The sequence below is a fragment of the Balaenoptera physalus genome, assembly GCF_965194825.1.
Source record: "Balaenoptera physalus genome assembly, chromosome: 16".
Lineage (NCBI taxonomy): Eukaryota > Metazoa > Chordata > Mammalia > Artiodactyla > Balaenopteridae > Balaenoptera > Balaenoptera physalus.
Genome location: NC_138898.1, coordinates 10,813,982 through 10,837,176, shown reverse-complemented (window position 1 = coordinate 10,837,176; position 23,195 = coordinate 10,813,982). Strand labels below are relative to the sequence as shown.

General features: G+C 38.1%; 1 protein-coding gene across 4 annotated transcripts in view; it reads right to left on the bottom strand.

The window, feature by feature from the left end:
• Nucleotides 1-23,195, bottom strand: part of ADNP (activity dependent neuroprotector homeobox) — a 29,788-nt gene that overhangs the window by 5,398 nt on the left and 1,195 nt on the right. The window contains exons 1-4 of one of the 4 annotated variants that reach the window (XM_082431750.1): nt 21,899-22,067; nt 20,473-20,544; nt 2,578-2,690; nt 697-789 (exon numbers count right to left, since the gene is read on the bottom strand). In XM_082431750.1, the coding sequence (XP_082287876.1) occupies nt 697-789; nt 2,578-2,685 (201 nt within the window). In that variant the 5' untranslated portion in view covers nt 2,686-2,690; nt 20,473-20,544; nt 21,899-22,067. Of the gene's footprint in view, nt 1-696; nt 790-2,577; nt 2,691-20,472; nt 20,545-21,898; nt 22,068-23,195 lie in introns of those variants that run through there. The other 3 variants (XM_082431749.1, XM_082431751.1, XM_082431752.1) reach the window with 3 other exon arrangements.

The window sequence follows — 23,195 nt, the reverse complement described above, 5'->3', positions numbered from 1 at the left end:
ACAATCACTTGAAATAAATAGTGGTACAGTTTGAATTGATAATCACTTCTCCCTGTGGAAAAAAACATCACCTATAACTCCATTTTTGTTATATCATCACCTATTGATATTTGCCGGCATGGCTGGTGCCCTTGATTACCTAATACTGTTTTTAATTCCAATTTGTAAAAATTAAGCTGCACCACTCTGCCATCCTACAGATTCACCTGTGCCATCCCCCACGTGCTGGCTTAGGCTACCCGGAGAGGTTGGGTGACAACACAGATGAGTAAGAAAACGTAAATGGAAGTAAGAGCCCTGTCTTCCCTTCTCTAGAAAAAACAAGGATTGCAACACAGAAAAATGATGGATACCCTAGATGAACAGAATGCTGGAGGGAACATTTTAGAATTAGAAGAACCAAACAACTTTTGACAGGGGTTAGGGGAGGAGAGGGGAATGCTGGTATACAGTGGGCTTCACAACTTTTAAGTAACAAACTTTCCTATTCCTCTTACACTTGAAGTTTCAGTACAATGACAAAAAAAAAGACCAAAAGTTCTTCCTAATTTTCCCTACCTCTTAGGAAAATATGAAACAATCAGTTTCAACACTTCCCACGTTAGGCTGCTGCCTACAAACAGTGCAACACCATGAAAGATGCAGAACTGAAAAGGGAGGATGCTTCCTTTTGGGGAAGTCTCCTGTGCCACTTACCTGGTTTTTTGTAAGTGAAGGGTCCCATAGTCCTACATCCTCCCATGTAGTGTTTTTCAAATAAAAGTCATTAGGTTCAAACTGTTTAAAATCCTAGAAAACAGTGAAAGAAGTTTCAAAAACATTGTATCAACTCTAGCTCAACTTTACATATAAATCCTATCTCTAACTAGGGTTGGGGAGATGCACAGGAAAACTGACACCACCAAGAACTAAACTAGGATCGATAGAGCTCTTAGGAAATACAAAAGGGCATATGGATGTTACATTGAACTTTTTATATCAACTAAACATTCCCCTAATGGTCACCATGTTTCCAAAGAAACCACTGGAAGTTCTAACTAAGTAAAAAATTCAGCCATATATTAATACCAAAGCACCCTTCGTAAGAGTACTATAACTCATCAGTTGTAATATTAGAATGGAGTGTAAGAGAGCAACGTTCACTTATAGTAAGTACTACAGATGAGATAGTCTGCTTCTGTGCAAGAAAAATCTTTTGTGGGAGATGGGGGCGGGGTGGGATTGGACTGGAACGAAAACTCAGGATTTCTCAACCCCAAAATGAGGAAAGCTACTCAAAGAAAGCAAGTAGTATTATGTTAAATTTACATTCTTGTGTAAAAATTTGATCCCCTCCATCCTGAGACAGGAACATAAAAAGTTTTATGGTAAAATTCCTCTTGTTCCTAAAAGGGTCACAGTTCAGTGTGGAAAATCAAGTACACATATATTCCAGAGTACGTAGTGGGTGCAATAATGGGAGGAACAAATCAAATGCAGGATAGAAAAGGTACCTTTAACATTTGCATTATTTATTCTTGTGAAGATTACCCCACTGCGTGGGAAGTAAATGGACTGTTTCATCAGGCAGATCTACCTGAACTTGAGGGATTGAACTGCCACACCAGGGATGACATAACTAGAGAAACCCAATTTTGAGAAGCTTCAGTCTTCATGATATACCCCTAAAGTAGGATTAACAGGAACCAGGAAAAAAAAAAACCTGTTGCATGAAGGAAATTGCTTTTTTACTTTCAATTCCATCCGAACATTTACTGAGTGCCTGTTACGTGCCCAGCACTGTGCTAAGTGCTGAGGATACAAAGATGGACAAGGTAGTTACAGTCCCTGGCCAGCTGGAACTTAAAAGGCTAGTGGGGAAAACAGCTTTAAACGTTTCTTTCCAATCAGAGGTTGTTGATCAACTAACCACAAGACCTGGAGTAATGAGATCTAGAAGAGGAGACCACTGCACTGGCTATCCCACAGGGCTGTTAATAAAGCTCATAGAATAAAAAGGCTAGAAAAACAGTTTGTGAAGTCCAAACTGTTACCTAGGGGAAGATAATAGTCTACGATGGGTCAAAAGGGCCAACAAATGCTCAAATCCCAAGGAAAGAGACAACAAGCACCCAAACCACCACGCCTCAACAACCAGAAGGTCAATCAGAACATTCAGGCATATCAGAATGAGAACAGGCTCTGGAGTCTCACAGACAGACCCTGCCACATGCTCAGCTGTGAGGTGGACCTATTTCTTTACTGGTTCTTCATCTGTAAATTGGAGATAAGAATTCCTATATCCCCCAGGGGTTGTTTTAAGGATTTGAATTTAGAGACCATTTTAAAGCACCTAGTAAAAAATGACTGACGTGGTACGTCCTCAGTGGTAACTGCTTTTGCTCCAGGATGCAAAGATGAAAAAGCCCATTTTAGGGAGAAGGGAACAAGTTAGGCTATTTGAGAAAGCTCAGGCAAAGCTAACGCTGCAGTTAAAATACAGCATCACCCCTAAGAATTAACGATCCTGGCCACTGACACAAAGTAATGGATCAGAAGCTGAGTCATGTTAAAATTGAAAAATCACATGCTACTTACTTCTATGTGTTCTTTACAGTATTCCAACCCAATGTCACTAAGTATTTTTTTCACAGTTTTCCGGGCTTTTCTTAAACTGCCAAGATTGTTGACAGGAAGTTGGAACATAGTTTCTATTGGAAAAAAAAATTTAAGTCAAGTCAAAACATGTACAACTTGTGATATTTACTAATTCCACTGATGGTAGGATCACAAACCCTGGCCCAGTCTGACAAAAAAGGTGAGTAGATATCCTTATCCAGTATGTTCTGAATACTTAAAAGCAGGCAGGCAAAATAAGTACTCTCTGATCTTTTCTATTTTTAACAGGACATTTTATATCACAGGTAACATGAATCTAATGTGGCACAATTCTGATTAGACTTTTTAAAAACTAGTTTGGTGATGAGCTTATTTAAAGTTGAGAATGAGGTTTATATACCAACCGATTACTTTAAAATCAAGTGTGAGTGCTTTTCTCCTTGTGATGCTGAACCTCTGAAAACAGAAAAATGTTCACCATTTCAGCATTATTACCACATAATTTTGAGTGCCAGGGGAAATAAGTTTTTGTTGTCTGGGAGCTACCCTGCGTATTGCTGTGGTATCTGTAAGTTTCTGCACACCACCCAAACGAAAGACAAGAATGGCTGTGTAACTTGCCCCCCAGCCAGCACCACACCTGGACAAAGGCACTCACTAATGCCACGGAATGAATGCTGAGATGGGGAAAGCCGGGCACTCGGCATCAGAGCAAATAATAACTTACAGACTTTAGGGGGTCCCTTTTGAAAACTGAAAAGCTTATGTGTGTATGAGGGAACTGAAAAATTATTTAAATGACCCAATACATTAAAGTAGAAATTTAGATCCACTTTCCCAAGTTCCTTAAAAACAAAGGTTAAGAAAATAAAATTAATAAAACTTGGGCAGCTGAGAATTTGTATGGCTTCCAATGTGACCATAAATGTTTCCTACAAAATAGTGTAAAAACTAATCATCGACTTAATAATCCAAATAAATTTTGCAGGATGTAAAGTAGTTCTAAAAATCAAAAACAGGCAGAAACAAAAGCCAATGCATCTGGATTTAAAATTTAGTATTCAATACATGCAAATCCGGGTTTCTAATTAATCAAGGCTGTCACTGAATAATACCACTACCATCTGTAAACCACAATCATAAAGTCAACTAATCCACATGTAATAAGATATCATGTTACCTAACTTATTATTCAAATCCAAACATCAATATTAACTATGAAAACTGGAAAAAAAAAATGAAGCCTACCAAAAAATCCCAGCAACTTCTAGAAATTCTAAATCTGGATATGTTACCAGAACTTAGTATACCTGAGGCCAAAAGATGAATGCAGTTCACTGCAAAACACATCCTCAGGATGGAACTCCTAGCTATGAAGCATGACTATGGTATCCTCTGTACTCTCTGCCATCTAATAATCTGCATATCGTTTAGCTAACAGACTTAGAAGTCACTTCTGATACAAATTAGTGTGCATTCAAGGCCAAATCCATTATTCCTCGTGGAAATTTTATTGCTAAATTGTTCTGAACCATCTTTTTGATGGTTTTAAAAAAAATCAGTTAATAAACTGATTAAAAAGAAAAAACTAGGTTCGCACAAACTAGGTCATTTAGAGAGAACCACCTGATAGACAAATGTTTCAGAAATATAAGAAAAGTGTTCCAGAAATACAGGAAGTGTTATAGGCTAATTCTGAAGAGACCAGGCATCAAAATGAATGTCCATAAACACCCAATTCTGAAAAGAGACATTTTGTTTCTCCATTCATTTTATCAACTCTCCATGGGCCAAAATCCAGTTCTTCTGGAACATCCCGTGTGAATCCTGTTTCACTTCAGAGCACAGACGTGCCCCAGAGGCAGCCCGTTCTGGCTTTCCCTGCCTCCTGGATGAGCACAGCAAAACACACACACAGATTTGGAAATGCCGCCCCCCCCCACCCCGCTTCTATACAGAAAACATCCTAGGGAGCCAAACTGCAGCTCAGGACAAAGGAAAACCCAGTTTCCTATGGAAAATACCAGGTGTTCTAAGTGCCCACCCACAGCTAACAAAGTTGTTTCAAGACCTCCAAGTGAAGCACCTCGCTGCTTCGTTGTACCCAATTTATCCACCTACAGTTCTGAAAAAGTAAGAATATGCTCTAAGGGAGCTTAGTTACAAAAAACTTATTTATAGAAGGTGATATTTCAGCAACAGAATAAATTTTGAGTTTACTTATTTGAGTTGAATTAAACAGGCTTATAAATAAAATAGTGACATTGCTTATTGGAAAATGCTACAAAAAAGTTATTTGTTCTATGATTAGCTAGGAGGAATCCAAGTTAAAGTTTACATCGGGACTTCCCTGGCAGTCCAGTGGTTAAGAATCCACGCTTCTGCTGCAGGGGGTGCGGGTTCGATCCCTGGTTGGGGAACTAAGATCCCGCATGCCGTGCAGTGCGGCCAAAAAAAAAGAGAAAAGTTTACATTGAAAAATGTAGAATATTCCGAGTTAAGGTTATAACTGTCTTCATAAGCAGATTTCTGACATTTCTAATGACCTTGAGAATTCTATCATCTGCCCCTTTCCCCAGATGGAGGCACCCTCCACAGAAGCCATTTCCAAGATTTTGTCCATCTGGAGCTAGAGTAACACATTCATATGCGTTAGCATCCTCAGAAGCACTTAAGAGATTCTTCTGGTTTTTCGCTTGTTAAATAAAACACTTCTCTCAGTATATAAAGCAGGTATGTAGTATAGGAATATAATAAGCAAAGAAGGCTCCCTCCTACTCCCATCCTCCATTTCCTGTGTATACTTAAGCTTTTCTATGCCTGTAACAAGCCAAACGTTCCTTGTAAGAAAGTCTCCAACAAACTCTTATCAGTTAATGTTAGACATTATGGGTGATAAGAAAAAGAACTCAAGGGCCCTATGTTGTTGGGTTTTTTTTTCAGCCCACCACCTGCTGTTAACAACTTCAAATCAACAGCTGCCTTCAGGGTTCACTGATGTTACCTATCTGATTCTTGGGGCCCACACCTTCCTATTTACTCTGTTCTTAACTGAGGAGTAAGGACAGAGTAAATAGGAAGCTGACTGCCTGAGATTAAGGGGTGTTCCTCACTTTTGAATAGGAAGAGATGAAAACAAATTCTTACAATCACTACTCTTAGGGAGGAAGATGTCTTACAATAATGTCAAAAACTGTCTAGAGATGGGCATTGAAAGGAATGCAGAAGGATGGGATTACTTAACACATTTGTCCCCAGTGGCTAAACCTTTCTCTTAAGCCTCCTTGGCTATCAGGATGGCCATTTTGACCAGGTCAGCACCATTTTCCCAATACCAAGGAGAGCTCCCTTCAGCCAAACCATAAACTTCTCAGCTCATGGCATAAAAAAGGGAAAAACATCCAATTTAATAGAACGAAACCACTGTTCATCAATCATTTTTGGAGCACCCTGCCCATTAATGTGCTAGAAACAGAAAGTTGAACAGGACACAGCTCTTCCCCTTCAACAGTCCATCACTTCTGGGGTGTAGAGCAGGCACTGGGTCACTGGAGTAAAGATGCTTGCTTCTCCCTGCCCAACTTCCTCTTGGAGCCACTCCTGCCGCAGTGGAGGTGCTGTCAGTTAAGAGGCCCTTCCTCCACCGCGCATATGACACAGGTTAACCAATTAGTGTTCTATCTCTGCAGACACTGGTTAATACAGACCTGGACATGTGCCCCAAACAGGACGGACAGTGATGATGCGAAAAGCACAGAAAGGGAAACACTCCTGTTGATACTGCTTAAGGTCCTCAATCTAGCTGTGCCTGAAAGACAGCCCCCTTGAACCATCCCTCCCCCAAACTTTTCATAAACAAGAACAAACACATGATCATTTTTGCTTAAGTTTTGGTTCATGTTACTTGCAACCAAAAGTTCTGGTAGACCCACTGTGTAGTGGGACAGAGAAGAGGAAGTGAAGTGAAAAAGTAAGGGAAGATGGGGAATTTTATGCAAAACAATTATCCTTGTGAATTGGGACTAGTAGGAAGAATAGGAATTTGTCAGGGAGATACAGTTATTCTGAAAGAGGCGTTGGCCCATCGTTTCATTAATCAAGAACACTGTATGGAAAGAGTAAAACATTTTTGTAAATTCTGAAAGATTTTGGGGAAAGCTCAAACCCATTAATAATGGAGTTAACGTCTGCAAGTGTTTTATTAACTGAAGTTAAGTAACTTTTGGTTAAGCATATGCTACCTGATGAACTAGACTTAAATTATTGATTTTTGAGAATGATTTAAATTCACTGTTGAATAATTCAGCCACACTCCTTATCAATCTGCAAATTATACCCACGCCTACTAATTAGGGCCAAAACATTAAAGTTTTACCAATAATCCCGGCCAAATTCCCACTCAGAAAGCAATTCCTTCCTCAGAAAGCAAGAGTCAGATGGCTGAAATGAAAATCTGAGATCTGTAGCCATGATGACTTAAAACCATATAAATTAGAATACGTAAGACTGATCAAATACATGTACCTCTTTTCTCACCAAATACAAAAAGCAAAAGTACTCGTTTACACCAAGTACAAAGAGGGTAAATAAAGGCAGAGAGAACCTGTCTCACGAGGAAATAACTAGAGGCCGAATCTGTATAGGAGGACTGTACAAGGATGATGATACAACATCAATGACTGAACTTCATTTAGGCAAAGAGGTCATTAACTGAGAAACGTAATTATAATCATTTATGAAACCAGAGCTCTGCCAAAAGGCTTGGATCTAGTCAGGGGCTGTACTCAGGCTCATCTGGGTCAGGAAGATGGAGGGGAACCCAACAGATGACAGGACTAGTTTAGCAGGCTTAAGGCAAGATTTGCAGGACCTAATGTACCAACAGTCAATGGGGCTTGTCTGTGTATCGCAGTCCCTCTGCAAAGCCACCATATCAAGGATGGCATCATTTAGTCCCTGTTTTTAGGGGTAGAAGAAAAGTATTTATAACTGTGCCATCACAGAAAGTAAAAACAAAACAACAAAAAGAACTCCCATAAAACCCAATCTTAAACCTTTGATTAGGCACAGATAATCAAGCCAGGAGAAAAAAAAAAGCCTCCAAATCAAACTTCTACAGATTATATTTTAAACGACTCCTAGTATGGATCTAGCATGGCATTTTCCAGTATACAAATTCTTCATATTTTTACGTGCATTCTTGTATGTTTCAAGTTCCTAATAAGAACATATGGTGCTAATTTAACATGCCAGTAAATATGCCAGTAAATATGATAGTGTGTCCTAGTTTCCATCACCTGCAGGCATAACCCTGCTACTTTCTAATATTTGGGAACTGAAATTTGAACATATACCAGAATGACAACTACTGCATCAGTTATACTGTGAATGCAAATCTAGAATTTTCATAGAAAAAACATTTCTAACACTGTACTGAGAGCTAGACCAGGATAGGATACTTCTTCCTGCTAAAACCTAAACACAAGTTACTTAGACTAAACCAGTGGTTTCTACCACCCGACCTGACCTTAAAGGGGTGAAATCCTTGTTTTTAAAGAAATCTTAGTTGAAATATAAGAAAGATAAAAAGTGGAGGGAGGGGCTCAGGTTGATGGAAAGAGGAAGAAGGAAAAGTTCTCCATTTCCAAGTAGCTCCTTGAAATAGTTACTTGTCTAAACTAAGCTCATAATGCAAATTTATGCCAAGGTGGCAGACTACTGAAATGTAGAATCTGGACCTAGTGGACAGTCAACCAAAGCATGATGTTTGATGGCTACAGCAGAATTCCAATAGTTCACTGAAAATCTCCCCTAAATTACGGTTTGATCAGAATATGGTTATAGGAAGCCCACAGTAAGCCTAAGGATTAGAATATAGTATATACTCTGTTGTTTTTTAAACATTTCTACATTAAAGCTGTGAAGAAAGATACAGCCTCTCTGGAAATACCTTTTTGGTAGGGGGTGGGGGAGAATCAAAGGCTGGAAATGATGCCATTACTAGTGAAGAAAAAAGGCAGCAATATTTTCTAAGTTAATAAAAAATTAGGAAGACATTCAAACTGCTACAGTATAAACAATTTCATTTTTGGTACATCATCAACCCAAATTAATATGTAAGAAATTCAGATCCTAAACACTTAAAACAATACTCCACTTAATGCTGGTGCAAGTATTTATATAATCCACCCTGGGGTTTAAGAGTCAGATATTTGAAGTTTCTTTAAACCACTGATCTAACTAAAAATATTAAGTTATGCTATTTTCTAAGAGACGCAGGCATTTTAAGAAGATTCTCACGAAGAGAATCAAAGCATCAGTTACTTCACTGCTACCCATGATGGCACTTAAAAAAATCTGTGATATCTCTGTTGATTTTGAACCCATTAAGTTAAAAACTATTTAGGCAGAAAGAAAAAAATCATTCCCATATTTCTGCTGTTTTCTCCTCCTGCCACCCCCTCAACAACATATTTAATACCTGTCAATATCACTCACTGAGTAAAAAAAAGTGTGGTCACTGTAAAACACTTTCTTTTTATAACCAGCAAGTGTTTATCTTTCCTGACTATTCTGGGATCCAAAGTGGTGAACACAGACACCTTATTTGCTTTTCAGGATGTCACTAGCCCTACATTTAAATTAAACCAGATGTAAAAAGCTTTATGTAATATTTGTATTTGAAAAAAAATGAACCTTGTAAAGTCTTTCTAGAACAACCCTCCGATGAGTGAACACATCGAGACCCTAGAGCCTACATTCAGTCTGGAAGCAATCACCCTACTCAATCTTTTTCTAAAACACAGTCCTGAACAGAAGCAGCTTATCTTTCAATTTCCTATAAGGCTTGGCAAAAGACCTTCTGGATGCCACCGGCTCTTCACATAAAGGCAGCTCGGTCTCCTCCTTTTCCTCTCTTCCTCAATCCCAAATACCACGAAACAAGTAATTGTCTGACTATCCAGGGGCAGAATGCTCTTCTGGATTAGCAGATAAAACTGTGCAGCATGACAAAGGTAAAAAAGCAAAGTTTTAGTCTTCCCTCTCTTCCATCTCACCAGGAAAAGTTCAGCAGTGTTGAGGCTAAAAAAGGGAGTATCTGGAAAGCCCAGAAGGATTAGAAAGAGAAACTACTTTGCCAATGAAGACACACTTACACCAAAAGCTAAATTTAAATAATGAACATCAATTATGTTGCTTAGGATAATCATATTAGAACACTGTTAATAAAGACAAGAAGCAGGCAGGAAATATAACTAATTTTTCTTCTGTTCTTAACTACTAACTGCATTAATTTTTTACTATTCTTTCAGTTTGGTAATAAAAGAAACCCAATTAACTGAGTAGAGTGTCAAATATAAAACTGCCTCCACTTCAGAAAAAAAAGGTTTTCTTCAAGTGTTTAACCAAATCAATTATTAAATTCCTTATAATTAAGTTTTCATAACTATTTCTTTGGTAGGCAGACTATATTTATGCAAGGCAAAATGAGTGTATTTATCTAAATACAGCATCCTGTACAAAAATGTTTTATCACAGTAATACTTTTGGCCACTTTCTATAAACAATGTGTGAATCCTTTCCACAAACAACCCTGCTCTAAGAGACTCTCTGCCTGATTACTTTGTGTGAGGGAAGCACAAACCCCACCAGGCAGCTTGTCCCACACTGGACGGCTCTGTTCGCAAGTTTACTCTTTACAATGCTCTGTAACCTGCCCACAACTCTCAGTTCAGCTACAGACGTCTAATTACAAAGCCACCTAACAGCCTTGCAAGTTTTTAAGACACTTCCTCCTTCCCTCTCAAGACTTCCCCTTCTCCAAGTTAACCATGCTCAGTTCTTTTCTTCCTTCTGTTATCGCCTACGCCAATCTCCAATGAACAGGCTCCAGTTGGTCAATCTCTTTGGTGCCCTGAATAAACTGTTATTCCAGATGTGACATAATCAGGTCAAGTGGGACAACACTTCTCTAATTCTGGATATTATTTTTAAATTAATGCTCCTAAAAGGTGCATTTGTGTTGGTGGCAGCCACTTTACACGTATAACTACAATCAATCCTTTTTTTTTTTTTTGCATATGTGCCGCCTTTTTCAGCATTAGCTGGTTTAGCTGATGAGAAAAAGATATGCTATTCTGAATCCATGTCTGGTTAGAAGAGAAATAACTATCAACAATCTTTAAGTATCTTCTCAATCGAAGGGGCATGAACGTTCTAATTCCAAAATGAAAAAGAACAAAGTACACGCCTTAGGAAAGCCAAGAGATTGAGATTCATATTCCAACTAAAATCAGTTATGAAAAAGCAGCACTTTGAATCACTGAAAAGAACCTGGGGTTTTGCCTGATCTAAACTCTTCTCATTTTACAGATTAGCAACTGAGGTGAAGCAACTGGCTTAAGGGTGATGAGCGTGTCAGTGACAGAGCTGGGCCTCAAGGTCATCCCCAGACCTAGAATGTGGTGTTCTTCCCATTACCCATGCACATGAAGCTCTGATCTCTGACATTAATTAAAAGTAAACAACAGCATGTTATATACACACATCTGAAAGTGCCAGAACTTGAATACCCAAGGTTGAAATAACCATAAATAATTCAGCCAAACCAGCTCAAGTGGAGATATGGAGATTAAGAATACACACACATATCTCAGGTCAGATGGTCCCATCGCATCCAAAGAAGTGAAAGAAGTGAAACGTAAACTTAGCTCTGAGACCACTTGCCCTAAAGCGCTTTTAACATCACCGTGGATGCCAACAGTCACTAGATGGTCACATCTGACGGATATCTTTCTATTCAAACTGTAATGGTAATATCTTTTTTTTTTAATTAAAAAAAATTTTTTTTTAATGTTTTGGCTACACCGTGCGGCATGTGGGATCTTAGTTCCCTGACCAGGGATTAAACCCATGCCCCCGTAGTGGAAGCGAGGAGTCTTAACCACTGGACCACCAGGGAAGTCCCTGTAATGGTAATATCTTGCAAAATGAAAACCACAATTTTAGAATCCTTCAATAAAACAACACCTTTTCAAAAAACAGATATATCCTACGTCTCTCCTATTGATAATGGACCAGTTATCCATTATCAATACTCAAAGCATGGTCTTCTGAAAATTGCTTGGGAAAAGCAGAGGCTTTCATCTTTTCTTTTTCTAAAGGGCAGGGGTAGGCAGGAGACTAGTCGCCTCTCAACTAACTACCTCTTAGTCTCCTTTCCCCTGCCAAATTCCGTTCATTCTTGTTACAAAAGCAATTGAGAAATGAAAACATATGCCCACACAAAAACTTATACACTTATGTTCTCAGCAGTCTTCATAATATCCGAGAAGGAAAATCAACCCAAATCGCCATCAACTGATAAGTGGTTAAGTAAAACATGGTATTGATACAATGGGATATGATTCAGCCATAAAAAGGAGTGAAATACTGATATATGCTCCAACATGATGAACCCTGAAAATATTATGCCAAGTGAAAAAAGTCAGTCACAAAAGGCCACTTATTGTATGATTCCGTTTATATGAAATATCTAGAATAGGCAAATCTCAGAGACAGAAAGGAGATTAAAGTTGCCTAGGGCTGGAGGAGATAGGCGGGGGGAATAGAGGGTGATTGCCAAGGGGTACTGGGTTCTTTGTGAAGAAAATATTCGAAAATTAATTGTGGTGATAGGTGCACAACTCTGAATATACTAGAAAACATTGAATTATACACTTTAAATGGGTGAATTGTATGGTATACGAAAGATATCTTAAGCTGTTAAAAAAAAAAAAAAAGCAATTAGGCCTAGTATAAGATTACAAAATGTAGATAAGGCGAAGAACACAAATAATTTTACCCAAAGACAATAGTAAATACTGGGGTATACTTATCCTTCCAGATTTTATGCATGCATAATTTTCTTAAACAAACAACAAAAGGAATAGATGTATTTCAGTATTTACTCAAGCAGCAAGAAAACCAATGTTGCTTGAAAATTTTATAAATTCATTTTTATTTTAAGAACTATGCTTTCCAATACGGCAGATACTAGCCACAAATGGCTATTAGGCCCTTAAAATGTGGCTAGTCTGAACTGAATTGAGGTGCTTTAAACTTTTATTGTGCTACCATCACCGCCATCCATCTCCACAACTCTTTTCACCTTGCAAAACTGAAACTTTATCTCCATTAAACAGTAACTCCCCGTTTCTCCCCACCCATCTGCACCTGGCAACCACCATTGTTTTGCCTCTATGATTCTGACTACTCTAAGTACTTCACGTAAGTGGAATCAAAATATCTGTGCTTTTGTGACTACTTATTTTACCTAGCAACGCCTTCAAGGTTTATCCAGTTCTAGCATCATGTCAGATTTTCCTTCCTTGTACGGCTGAATAATATTCCATGCTATGTATATATCACACTTATCCATTCACCTGTTGGACACTTTTCCGCCTTCAGCTATTGTGAATAATACTGCTATGAACATGGGTGTACAAGCATCTCTTCGAGACGCTGCTGCTGGATCACATGGTAATTCTGTGGTTCTACCATTTACACTCCCAACAGTGCACAGTGTTCCAGTTTCTTCACATCCTCACCAACACCTTTTTTTTTTTTGACAGTAACCATCTTAATGGGTGTGAGATATATTTTCATTGTAGTTTTAGTTTGCATTTCCCTAATGACTAGTGATGTTGAGCATCTTTTCACGCGCTTTTGGGCCATTTATACATCATCTTTTCCCATTTGAGATACGCTTTTAAGCATAAAATATACTTGGGATTTCCAAGACTTAGTATGATAAAAATGCAAAATATCTCATAAATACCCTTCCAAAAATAGACTACATGTTGAAATGACAATACTTTGGATATACTGGATTAACAATTAAAATTTAATTTTGTTTTTTAAAAAAGTAGCTACTGGAAACATGGATAAACCTCAAAGATATTATGCTAAGGAAAATAAACCAGTCACAAAAAGACAAATACTACATGATTACACTCATATGAGATACTAAGAGTAGTGAAATTCATAGAGACAGAAAGTAGAAGGGTGGTTGCCAAGGGCTGGTGGGGAGGGGAGAATGGGGATTTACTGTTTAATGGGGATAGTGTTTCTGTTTTGCAAGATGAAGAAAAGTTCTGGAGATGGATAGTGGTAATTGCTGCACAACAATGTGAATATACTTAATGTCACAGAACTGTACACTTAAAAGTGGTTGGTTAACACGATAAATTAACTTTATGTTATGTATATTTTACCACAATTAAAAATAAAGTTAAAAAAAAAAAGTGGCTACTAGAAAACGTAAGACAAGAGTAGTGAATATGGAACCAGATAAGGCTGCTTGTAATTTTATCAGCAGGGCAGTCTGGGTTCAAAATCAGAGACATTTATCCCTGATGGGTCTCTTTGCCAAAACTATGAATATTAAGCATCTGTTAAGACTGTTTAAGATTCTTTTGAACAGGACAGATCCTCTAGAGCAAGTCCTGGATGTAACAGAACAACTTTGAAGGCCTTTACAAATTTCCAGACCATTCTGGACAATTTTAAATGACTGACTCTATGGTAATATATCAACAGCCCCCAAACTGTTAAGCACTTTAAAAAAAAAAAAAAAAACTTAGTAGAGCATTCACTTTCCTGGCAAATCTGCTCCACTCCAAGAGGCCAGGAACAGAGGAATATATCACTTTTGTCAACGTCAAAGGCCCAAATTCACTCTGCCTTAACTAATAGTTTAATCCAGCTAGAGTTACTTTAATGAGAAGTTCAATTATTTTTTAATTTTGCAAAACTGAAATGATTCTAGAGCATGAAGCAGCAGTACAGAAATGATTTTCACAGAATTTCCATGTATTAAATTTTCAAATCACCTTAAGTTTCTTTCAAAGAGTTACAGGATAGAACTGTAAAAGGGGAGAAGTCCCAGGAAAAATAAAACAGGAAGCCTTTTCAAAGGTAACAGAAAGATGAAAAATTTAATTTTAGCCCTTTAAGCAAGTTTTATTTTCTTTCATATTGGTGTGGCTCATTAATATCAAACCAAGAATCTAATGGGAAATAAAAAGCCTGGTTCACCACATTATCAATCACCAAAATTACAATGACACTGTGACTTAAAAGTTTTAATTTATTTTAAATGCTCATCACAGGTGATCTCAAGAGATTTAGTAAAATATGACCTGAAAGTATAATTCATACAACTGGTAAAGAGATATTTATGTCTTTAAATTAGAATCACTATGAATCATTTTTCAGCACAGATTAATTTTCCTGATCTCAACTGACAGGCTAAATAGAACCCGTAAAATATGCAGGAGGACAAGGATGCCATCTCACTATTCAAGGCAAAGAATGTCCATTACAAGGACCCTGACTGTTTTTTTCCCCCTGCTATATTCTATTCTCTAACACGTTCTTCATTGGCTGGCACATAGCAGGCACTCAGTAAGTGTAGAATGAATGAACAGTCCCTGCTTAAAAAGGTCTTATAGAGATGACACCCCATAAATATATATAGGAAAAGATGCAATATGTCAGATGTGTCACAAACTAGATGCTCTGAGGCTTTGTAAGAGGGACAGTTCATTCTCAGCAGGGGCAGTCAGGAGAGGGCGGAAGTAGCTGTTGAGCTGGGGCCACCATGTTAGGTGGAGAATCTGCACTCACTGCAAAAAAAGTCTCACTGGCACAGTTCCAGAGGTGGAAAAGCAAGGAGTTTTAGGAACTACTGCAGAGAGTCAGAATGGCTGCTATGTCAAGCTTCTGAGTAGTAATGAATGACAAGGTTGGAAAGGCAGGATGGGGATAGAATGGAGGCCTTGAGTGTGAAGCTAGAGCCTGCTGCCATGTCTAGCAGGCACTGAGGAGATGCTGCAGGTACTGGAGTAGAGAAGTGATACAATTTTAATGGCACTTTGAGAGAATTAATCTGGTTGTGTTTGGCAGGTCCCATTAAAAAAGGTCTGGAGTAAGCAGATTAAGTAGAAGAGTGGATACCAGACCTAGCCATTGTCAGAATCACCTGAGGGAGGTTACACCCATTCCAGACCTACCTACTCAATCTGAAACATCTGCAAAATAGCCAGAACTTTAGGTATAAGATAACAACATACTGAAATGATAGCACAAGGATGGGGAGAAAAAGTTCAAGTATAAAGCCAAAGCCAACATCAAAATTTGTGTTTTCCAGTAGGACTACACTGGTTTCATGAACAAATATTTAGGTTACCTCTCAGCCACGTGTAAAAATTTTTTCCCTCATAACTTTAAACTTCTATAATAAGTAGGGTGACATAGTACAGTAAAGCTTTCCCCTGCTGGAAAAGAAAGATGGTACAATGTAGTAAGAAAGAATACAGCTCTAGAGCTGGACAGATCTGTGTTTAAATCCTTGCTCTGCCACTTACTAGCTTTGTGACTCTAAAAATCTTACTTTACTTCTGGAGGTCTGTTTCCTATGGTATAACCAGTATAACACCATTCTACTGTTCAAATGTCAGAAGGATTAAATAAGATGATGCCAATACTTAAAGCAGTTATTATTATTATTACCTTAAACCAGGTCAGATACTGGAACAATCACTCTGAAAATTATGAGTTCATACCAGGATATAATCTTTTAAAAAGCACAGACTATCATTATTCCTGAGAATCAGATGTGGTTGCCACACATCTGTTCCTGTACACATTATAATGTGCATTTATACTTACACATAGGAGTGTTTTTTATATATTTGTGTGAGCCATTCATGTTAGAGTTAGCATATTAACTTTACAAGCTCTGTGGCACTTATAATGGTTATGCAACAGAACATTTGCAAGTACCCAAAATAAACCTAGGTGACTTAGAAATATAAAGGTGTGACCTAGAGTTTGCTTATTAAATATATATATATTTATATAATATAAAATTTGGGTTACTCCTCTTTTAAGGCTTTCAGACTGAAAAATTAGTGCCTACAACTAGGAACTGTTATTATGGTTGCTGCTTATCCTGTTGCTTTTGAGTATTTAGTTTTCAGACAAGAACCCTAGCTGGGACCACCAGAACTTCCGGAACACTAATGGAACCAATGGTTTTCAGGGTGTACTTCTCAGAGTGTGCTGAGAGACTGTAAGAGATATATACAGATGGAGGGGAAGTTGACATTTGAGGGACAACGTGAAAGCTGACCCTTTAATCAGTTTTATATACTAGAGTTCACATAAAATTTTATTTTAAAGGGGGAAAGATGCCTCACTACTTAAAAAAAGACAAAAAGGATTGAGAACATCTCTAACATCCCAATCTAGCTTCAGGGAGACTGAGATGGGACGCATTTCCCAATTTACTCCATTTTAAATAGGCATTCCAGCAAGACATACTGTGGGAGTGATTCCAACACCATGCTGCCTACGTAAGAACTCCATAGGCTTAGCGCTGCTTGCTGTCAATACAGGTGAACAACCTGGCTTAAGAGAAGTGTGAAAAAGGGAAATCAATTAACGAGCAGGCCTAAGAGAACATCCAGATATGTCCATTTATAATCATTCCAGAAACATGCTACTGGTCTTCATCTAAATGGCCTAAAACAAAAAGTAGGTTATTTTCAATCCCTTAAAAAGTTTTCCACGCTGTCTCAAAACTACTCAAAATAATTTTCCCATAGTAATGGGAAATATATTTCTCTCACCATTCTTGAACAACAAAATATGTAATTCATTTGAATCACCTTCTCACGTTTTTCTAAGCTATCTCCTAGAGTCAAGGCTTAAGCAAAAGCATTATTCTTAGAGCAGGTTTTGCCACTTGATGGCTCAATCCCTACACTTTCCACAGAAGTTTTATTTATATTTTTCTGATTTCAAACCAGGATTCTAAGCACTCCCTGCATTAGGACACACCCAGTCTCAGTTCATCTCTTTCACAAGAGCAAGAATTCTAATTGTTGACTTAAACGTACAGTTAATAAATTCCACTACATTTCCACTAGATAGAAGTTTCTTCAGATATATCAGGTTTCAAGAGACCACTCATATAGGTCCTCAATTGTTGCCAGCTCCCACCAGAAAAGGAAAGCCTTACAGATTTTCAAGAGAAGGCACAGGTTTCCACAAGCTCTTAAATGGGGCATAGAGGGTTCAGAAAAAGAAAAGGCAGAGGGCAAAAGCCAGCAATTATCTGTCTAAGCAAAAATAACTGCTCAGAGGAGAGAAGGAACAAGACTGCTCTAAACCAAAACACTGGGAAAAGCAATGGACATAAACAAACTTTCTTTTTAGATTCTTACACAGGCAACTTCAAACCTTATACAGTTGCTACTTCAACTAACTACCACCAGCACAATTCACCAGTAAAGAAGCTAGTGAAGCTAGCTGCTTTAACTGCGGAGCCCACTTGGGATCCTTGGCTGTTAGCTGACATCCAAGCACAAAACATCACTAAGAAGTTATGAAGCACTCATTTGGGCCTTCATTAGCCAAACAGCTCACAGGGGCACTATAAAAGCCTGTGTTCCAAACACAGACCTGGGAACCAGCCCAGACATATTCCATGGCTCACTTCATCAATGCACGCGGTAGTGCCTTGATTTCCCTACTTGTGAAATCAGTCCTGAGAGAATTGAGAATGGTTTATGAAGTGCTTAGAAAATGACACCAGTATTATTAATATTATTTTATAATACCATAAAGGCCAGCAAGGGGGCCTTTACACTTATAGTTCATCCTTATTAAAGACATCAACCAAGTCGTATGAGAAGTGACAAACACAAACAACCCAAAGCTAAGTGACTCAATTACAAATCTATACCCTTACTGGAAAAGGAATTAGGATGTGGAGGGATTTATTTTTAATTCTAAGAGATGGTCAATGCAGGAGTCTCCTACAGATCATGTGCATGTTTTTGAATGATAACTCAATCTTAAACTGCAGCATATGTTCAGGGCAGCCTTCCCTTGGTAATTCTATTCAAAGTCTTTTATACTCTTCTCTTAATTTCCAAACCTTTATTTCTGGAACACTGCTAAAATTCTTGAGATATCAGGATTTCTCTCGCTGCTGTTTTGGAACTAAGCTAGGGATCAATAAAACCAAAGAGGACTGTGAGTGCATCTCAAAGAGGTCCTAAAGGCAAAGGACAGAACACATACATGGAGATGAGAGAACCAAGCACGGAAACAGTGAAAAAAATTTTGCATTTTACACGTATTAGAACAAAAATGTGCACCCCTAAATCAAAACTCACTTTACATAGTTGGCTCACATTTTATCTGTGACTTCCTATATATACACGCATATCCCCATATAATCAAGTTGATATATATATATATATCCCAATCTGAGAGGCCTGTTAATCTGTAGAGAGCCTTCTCTTTCCAGTGAGGCAGAATGTGGATTCTCATTTAAGCCGACCTCCAAACTGGCAGATATCAAAGGTAGGTCATGACCAAAACAAAGGTATAAGGGGTACTAAGACAGTAAGAGACTGAGGGAGCACCATCACCCTTCTCCTCACTTTCTAATGGACAAGATCAGGCAAACAAACACCACCACCAAAAATGCAGTCACATGGAACTGTGGCCACTCATGCTGGGCAAAACATGGGTGGCTGTTCTTATAGAGTGTCTCAACGATCAAGGTGGAAAGTGCCAACGTGTAAACAAGAAACAGCCTCTACATTCAAGATACCAATTCAGTTAATTAGTGTGGGGCTTTGGTTCCCACCAGTTTCAAACGCCAAGTTTCCAAACTAACAACATAAAATGTATATGCACATCAGCAAAACATGGCATTTGCCCCAGACCTAATACCACAAGTTCTCACAAAACTAGGGGAGGAAAAACTTTTGTAAGTTCATGTGATGCTAATAACACATCAAGCTCTGTGAATCTAGCTAAAATTATTTACATAGGTGAGCAACATTTTTCTTAATGTTCATGCCTCTTAGGCAAGCAGATGAAAGTTACACTCTTGTGGAAAATATTTTACCTTCTGGAAGACGTAACAGACTTTTTGACATTCTTTAAAAGTGAAAGTCCTTTGGAAGTCTAGGTTGAACAAGTAGCTCATTACACAACAGTACTGGGCACCTTGATGTAAACTACAAATTAGGTTCTAGTAAGAATTTCAAAAAAACTTTCGTAGTTTCACATCATTTTTAAAAAGTTTATCTAAGATTTAAACAGATTTAAAAAAACCCCGACATTTAATTCTGATTTTTTTCCCTGCACAAATGTATTGTTTCCAAACATTATCTCCAATATTTGCACCTTTCATTTGTATTTAATGTCATTTCAACACTAAAAAAGTGAACTGTATTTTATGTATACACCCACCCAACCATTAATAAAATCAAGGTCTACTACAACTTACGCAATTTGTTATTTATGCATGGTTCTCAAAAGAAAAAATACTACTTAAATTCTGAAGTTTTTCTTTTATTTTTTCCCTAAGTAGGGATCCCTACTTGCTCCTTTATAAGAGAATAGCTCTATCTTCCTTGTTAAACTGTAATTTTCACAATTAAATGTGAAGTCACAAAATGTGTACATCACCTTAAATATATTAACCACCAGATTGCTAAATATTTAACATTTCACAATTCTAAAAATTATTTTTAACATTTTCCAAAATTTACAAGTAGTTACTTTAATATATAATGTACCTAATATAATTATGCTTTCAGCAATCAAATATAAATAATAAATGTAGGCATGTATGTTAATAATAAAAATCAAAATTCATTTTTACTTGATAAAAGCCTACTGATTATTTGGGAGCAAGTACATGTTCACGGAAAGGTTTGTTCTGATCAGAGAATGTTCAAGGTTTTTAGAAGCTTAGCAACTCTTGAGACTGGGTCATCAAAATAACAATAATCAAGAACTTACTTGACACTTAGTCTGTTCAACATGGTGACGTTTTATTTTTAATATAAATAGTATTAGAACTTTTCCTGCACTCTGGTTTAAGGAAAAAAAGAGAAATTTAAGCAAAACAAATTCACAATGGATATGTTTAAAATCAATGACTTTCAGAATAAACAGGAACAAGGGTCTTTAGAGATTCACAGCCCAATCTCCTCTATTTCCTACACAGACTATAAGAGCCAAAAAAGCAAAGATTTAGTTAGTTCGAAGTATAGCAGCCTCTAGTAAGGCAGTGTTAGGAAATTTTCAACAAGGGCCAAGACAAAGAAGGAACTTCTACTTAAAGTTCAATTAAATAGAATACCCATTCCCCACCCTCTAGTTAATTGAGGCTTTTTAATGAACCCTTACAGTTTACCTAAATTCCAGCCTTCAAGTCCAATTTTTTCACTTTTTTGGGGGGGAGGGGGTGGGGGGGAGGGAACGCCAAAATCAGGAAACATTTGAAATTGCAGAATATATGCTTTTTAAGAGCTCACAGTAAGTTTTCCCGTAGGGGGAAAATGGCTATTACCACTAAGGACATCGGTTAACATTATATCTTACGTATAATTTGCTAAATCAAACAAAAGCACCTTCAGAAACTTCACCTCCAACACACCCTCAAAGAAGAAATGGTATTCATATTACTAATTTAAAAAGCCGTATAATTCTATATCAAACACAAATTCAAGTCAAAATTATATCTACTTAGCAAATACTAAAAAGTATTTAAAGATTACAAATAATACCCTTTAGATTATATATCTGATTCTTCTGATTACTAAACAAATTGTAAAAGCAATTAGTTAAGTCTCTAGTGGAACACCTGAACCAAGCTGCCTCCTTTTCACTCACCAAAATGTTACTTGGTAGCAAATGTCCACTGCAAATTCTCCCCTATGCACCAACTGGTTAACTATGTATCAAAGAATACACCGGTTCATTTTCCCATAAATTTATCTTGGTGTATCTTTATAAAATACCTGCAACAAAGTCTTAAAAGTACCCTTAAGTATCAACAACCACTGTCCATCTTTGGTAGCAAGTACCTGTTCATGGAAAGGCCTGTTCTGATCAGAGAATCCTTAAGGTTTCTAAATGCTTAGCAACTCTTGAGATTGGGTCATCAAAATAGCAGTAACTGAATACTTAACAGACTTTATACACAAGAGTGCAGAATGCAAATGATTAAAACAATATTAGCAACTTCAAAATTTTCTCTTAAACAAGCCACAAGTCATTTCTCTGTTCAGAACCCACATCTGCAACCAGCTCTAACCGGTTCCTTGAGGAATGTGGCTAGGCTGAAATTTTGGAAGTGTTGGCTTTGGTGGTGACCAAGGAGGAAGAAGTCTCTGGCTTCCCTGTTGCTGCAGTTCCCACCCTCCAAAATGAATATACCCACCGGTGTGAATTGACAATGTGGTCCAAAGAGCAAGGCAGGAACGGAGTCCAGATCCTCAAAATGGTAGTACAGGGCATAACCACTAGGCCACCTATCAGTTCAGTACAAAAAGTACAACCCTGTGCATCATGGTGCAAAAGCTGGGGCCTAGGTTTCGCACTGTGCATCTCACACCTATGGAAATAACAAGAGGAGTAAAATCTATAGAAATCAACACACCCTAAGAAAGTGGGTGCTCACAGAAGACTGGTGTCAACACTTTTGCAAAGGCGGTTGGCTACTGAGATAATGAACAGCAACCGCAAGTCCAACGTTGGAAAGAAAGAAAATTTTACAATCAACTCTGTTGAGTCTGACAATGAAGAACTCAACATGGGCTTTATGTTTACCAACAAGGCTTTGCAAATCATGACACCCATCTACATACTTATGAAAATTACTACCCCACTAAAATCTAACATCCCTCAAGGATTTTTAACTCTCAAAGAGTTGAAAAGGTTGGGGCCATGAAGAAGGGATGTAATCATCAATTCCCCCAAACCTGTTACTCTCAGGTTTTAAACTTTTCCCTTTACCATCTGACCTTGGGAAGATATGGTGACACATTCAAAGCTTAAGGTGGAAGAATTCCAGAGAAGGGGATATCTGTGTACCAAGGATGTGCCAAGATGATTCCTCAAGAACAAATGTGGATTGTCTAAGGGTCAACAGCTCTGAAAGAGTAAAAAGAGAGAACTTCTAAAACGCAGGGTGGATTCTTTAAAAGAAATAAAATCACTGTTCTTGACTCACTTGATCCTTCACCATGTTGCTGTCAGCTCACCAACTAAGAGTGTGCGAGTGTGTCTTGCTGGGTCCATTTTCCCATGGTCTGTAGAAGGCGCTGTGAAGCACATCCTGTTCTAGCTCTGGGGCCCTTCCCCCCTCTGCAGCCTTACCCAGTGCAGGGAATGCGCCCCCTACTGACTCCAACACTCATCGCCTTTAGCCGACTTGGCTGCGGTGCATTTTGGGTGGGGGCTGGTATTTTCTTCAAGGCCATAAACCAGAAGCAACAATGCGGATTTATAAGGAAACTGTATCAAGCTACCCAGGAGATTTTTTGTTTTTGTTTTTTTCCCCATTCTGAAGGTTCAAGACACTGGCACAAGAAGCATCAGGGAAAGAGATTGGGTGTGTGGGGATGGACAGCATCAAAATGGCAAACACAGGAAACAGTTTGGTTCTTTTCCCTCCTAAGCCTTTGTCTGAGAAATGGGGTTATGGCAAGAACTGTCCAGAGGAATTGGGAAGGCAA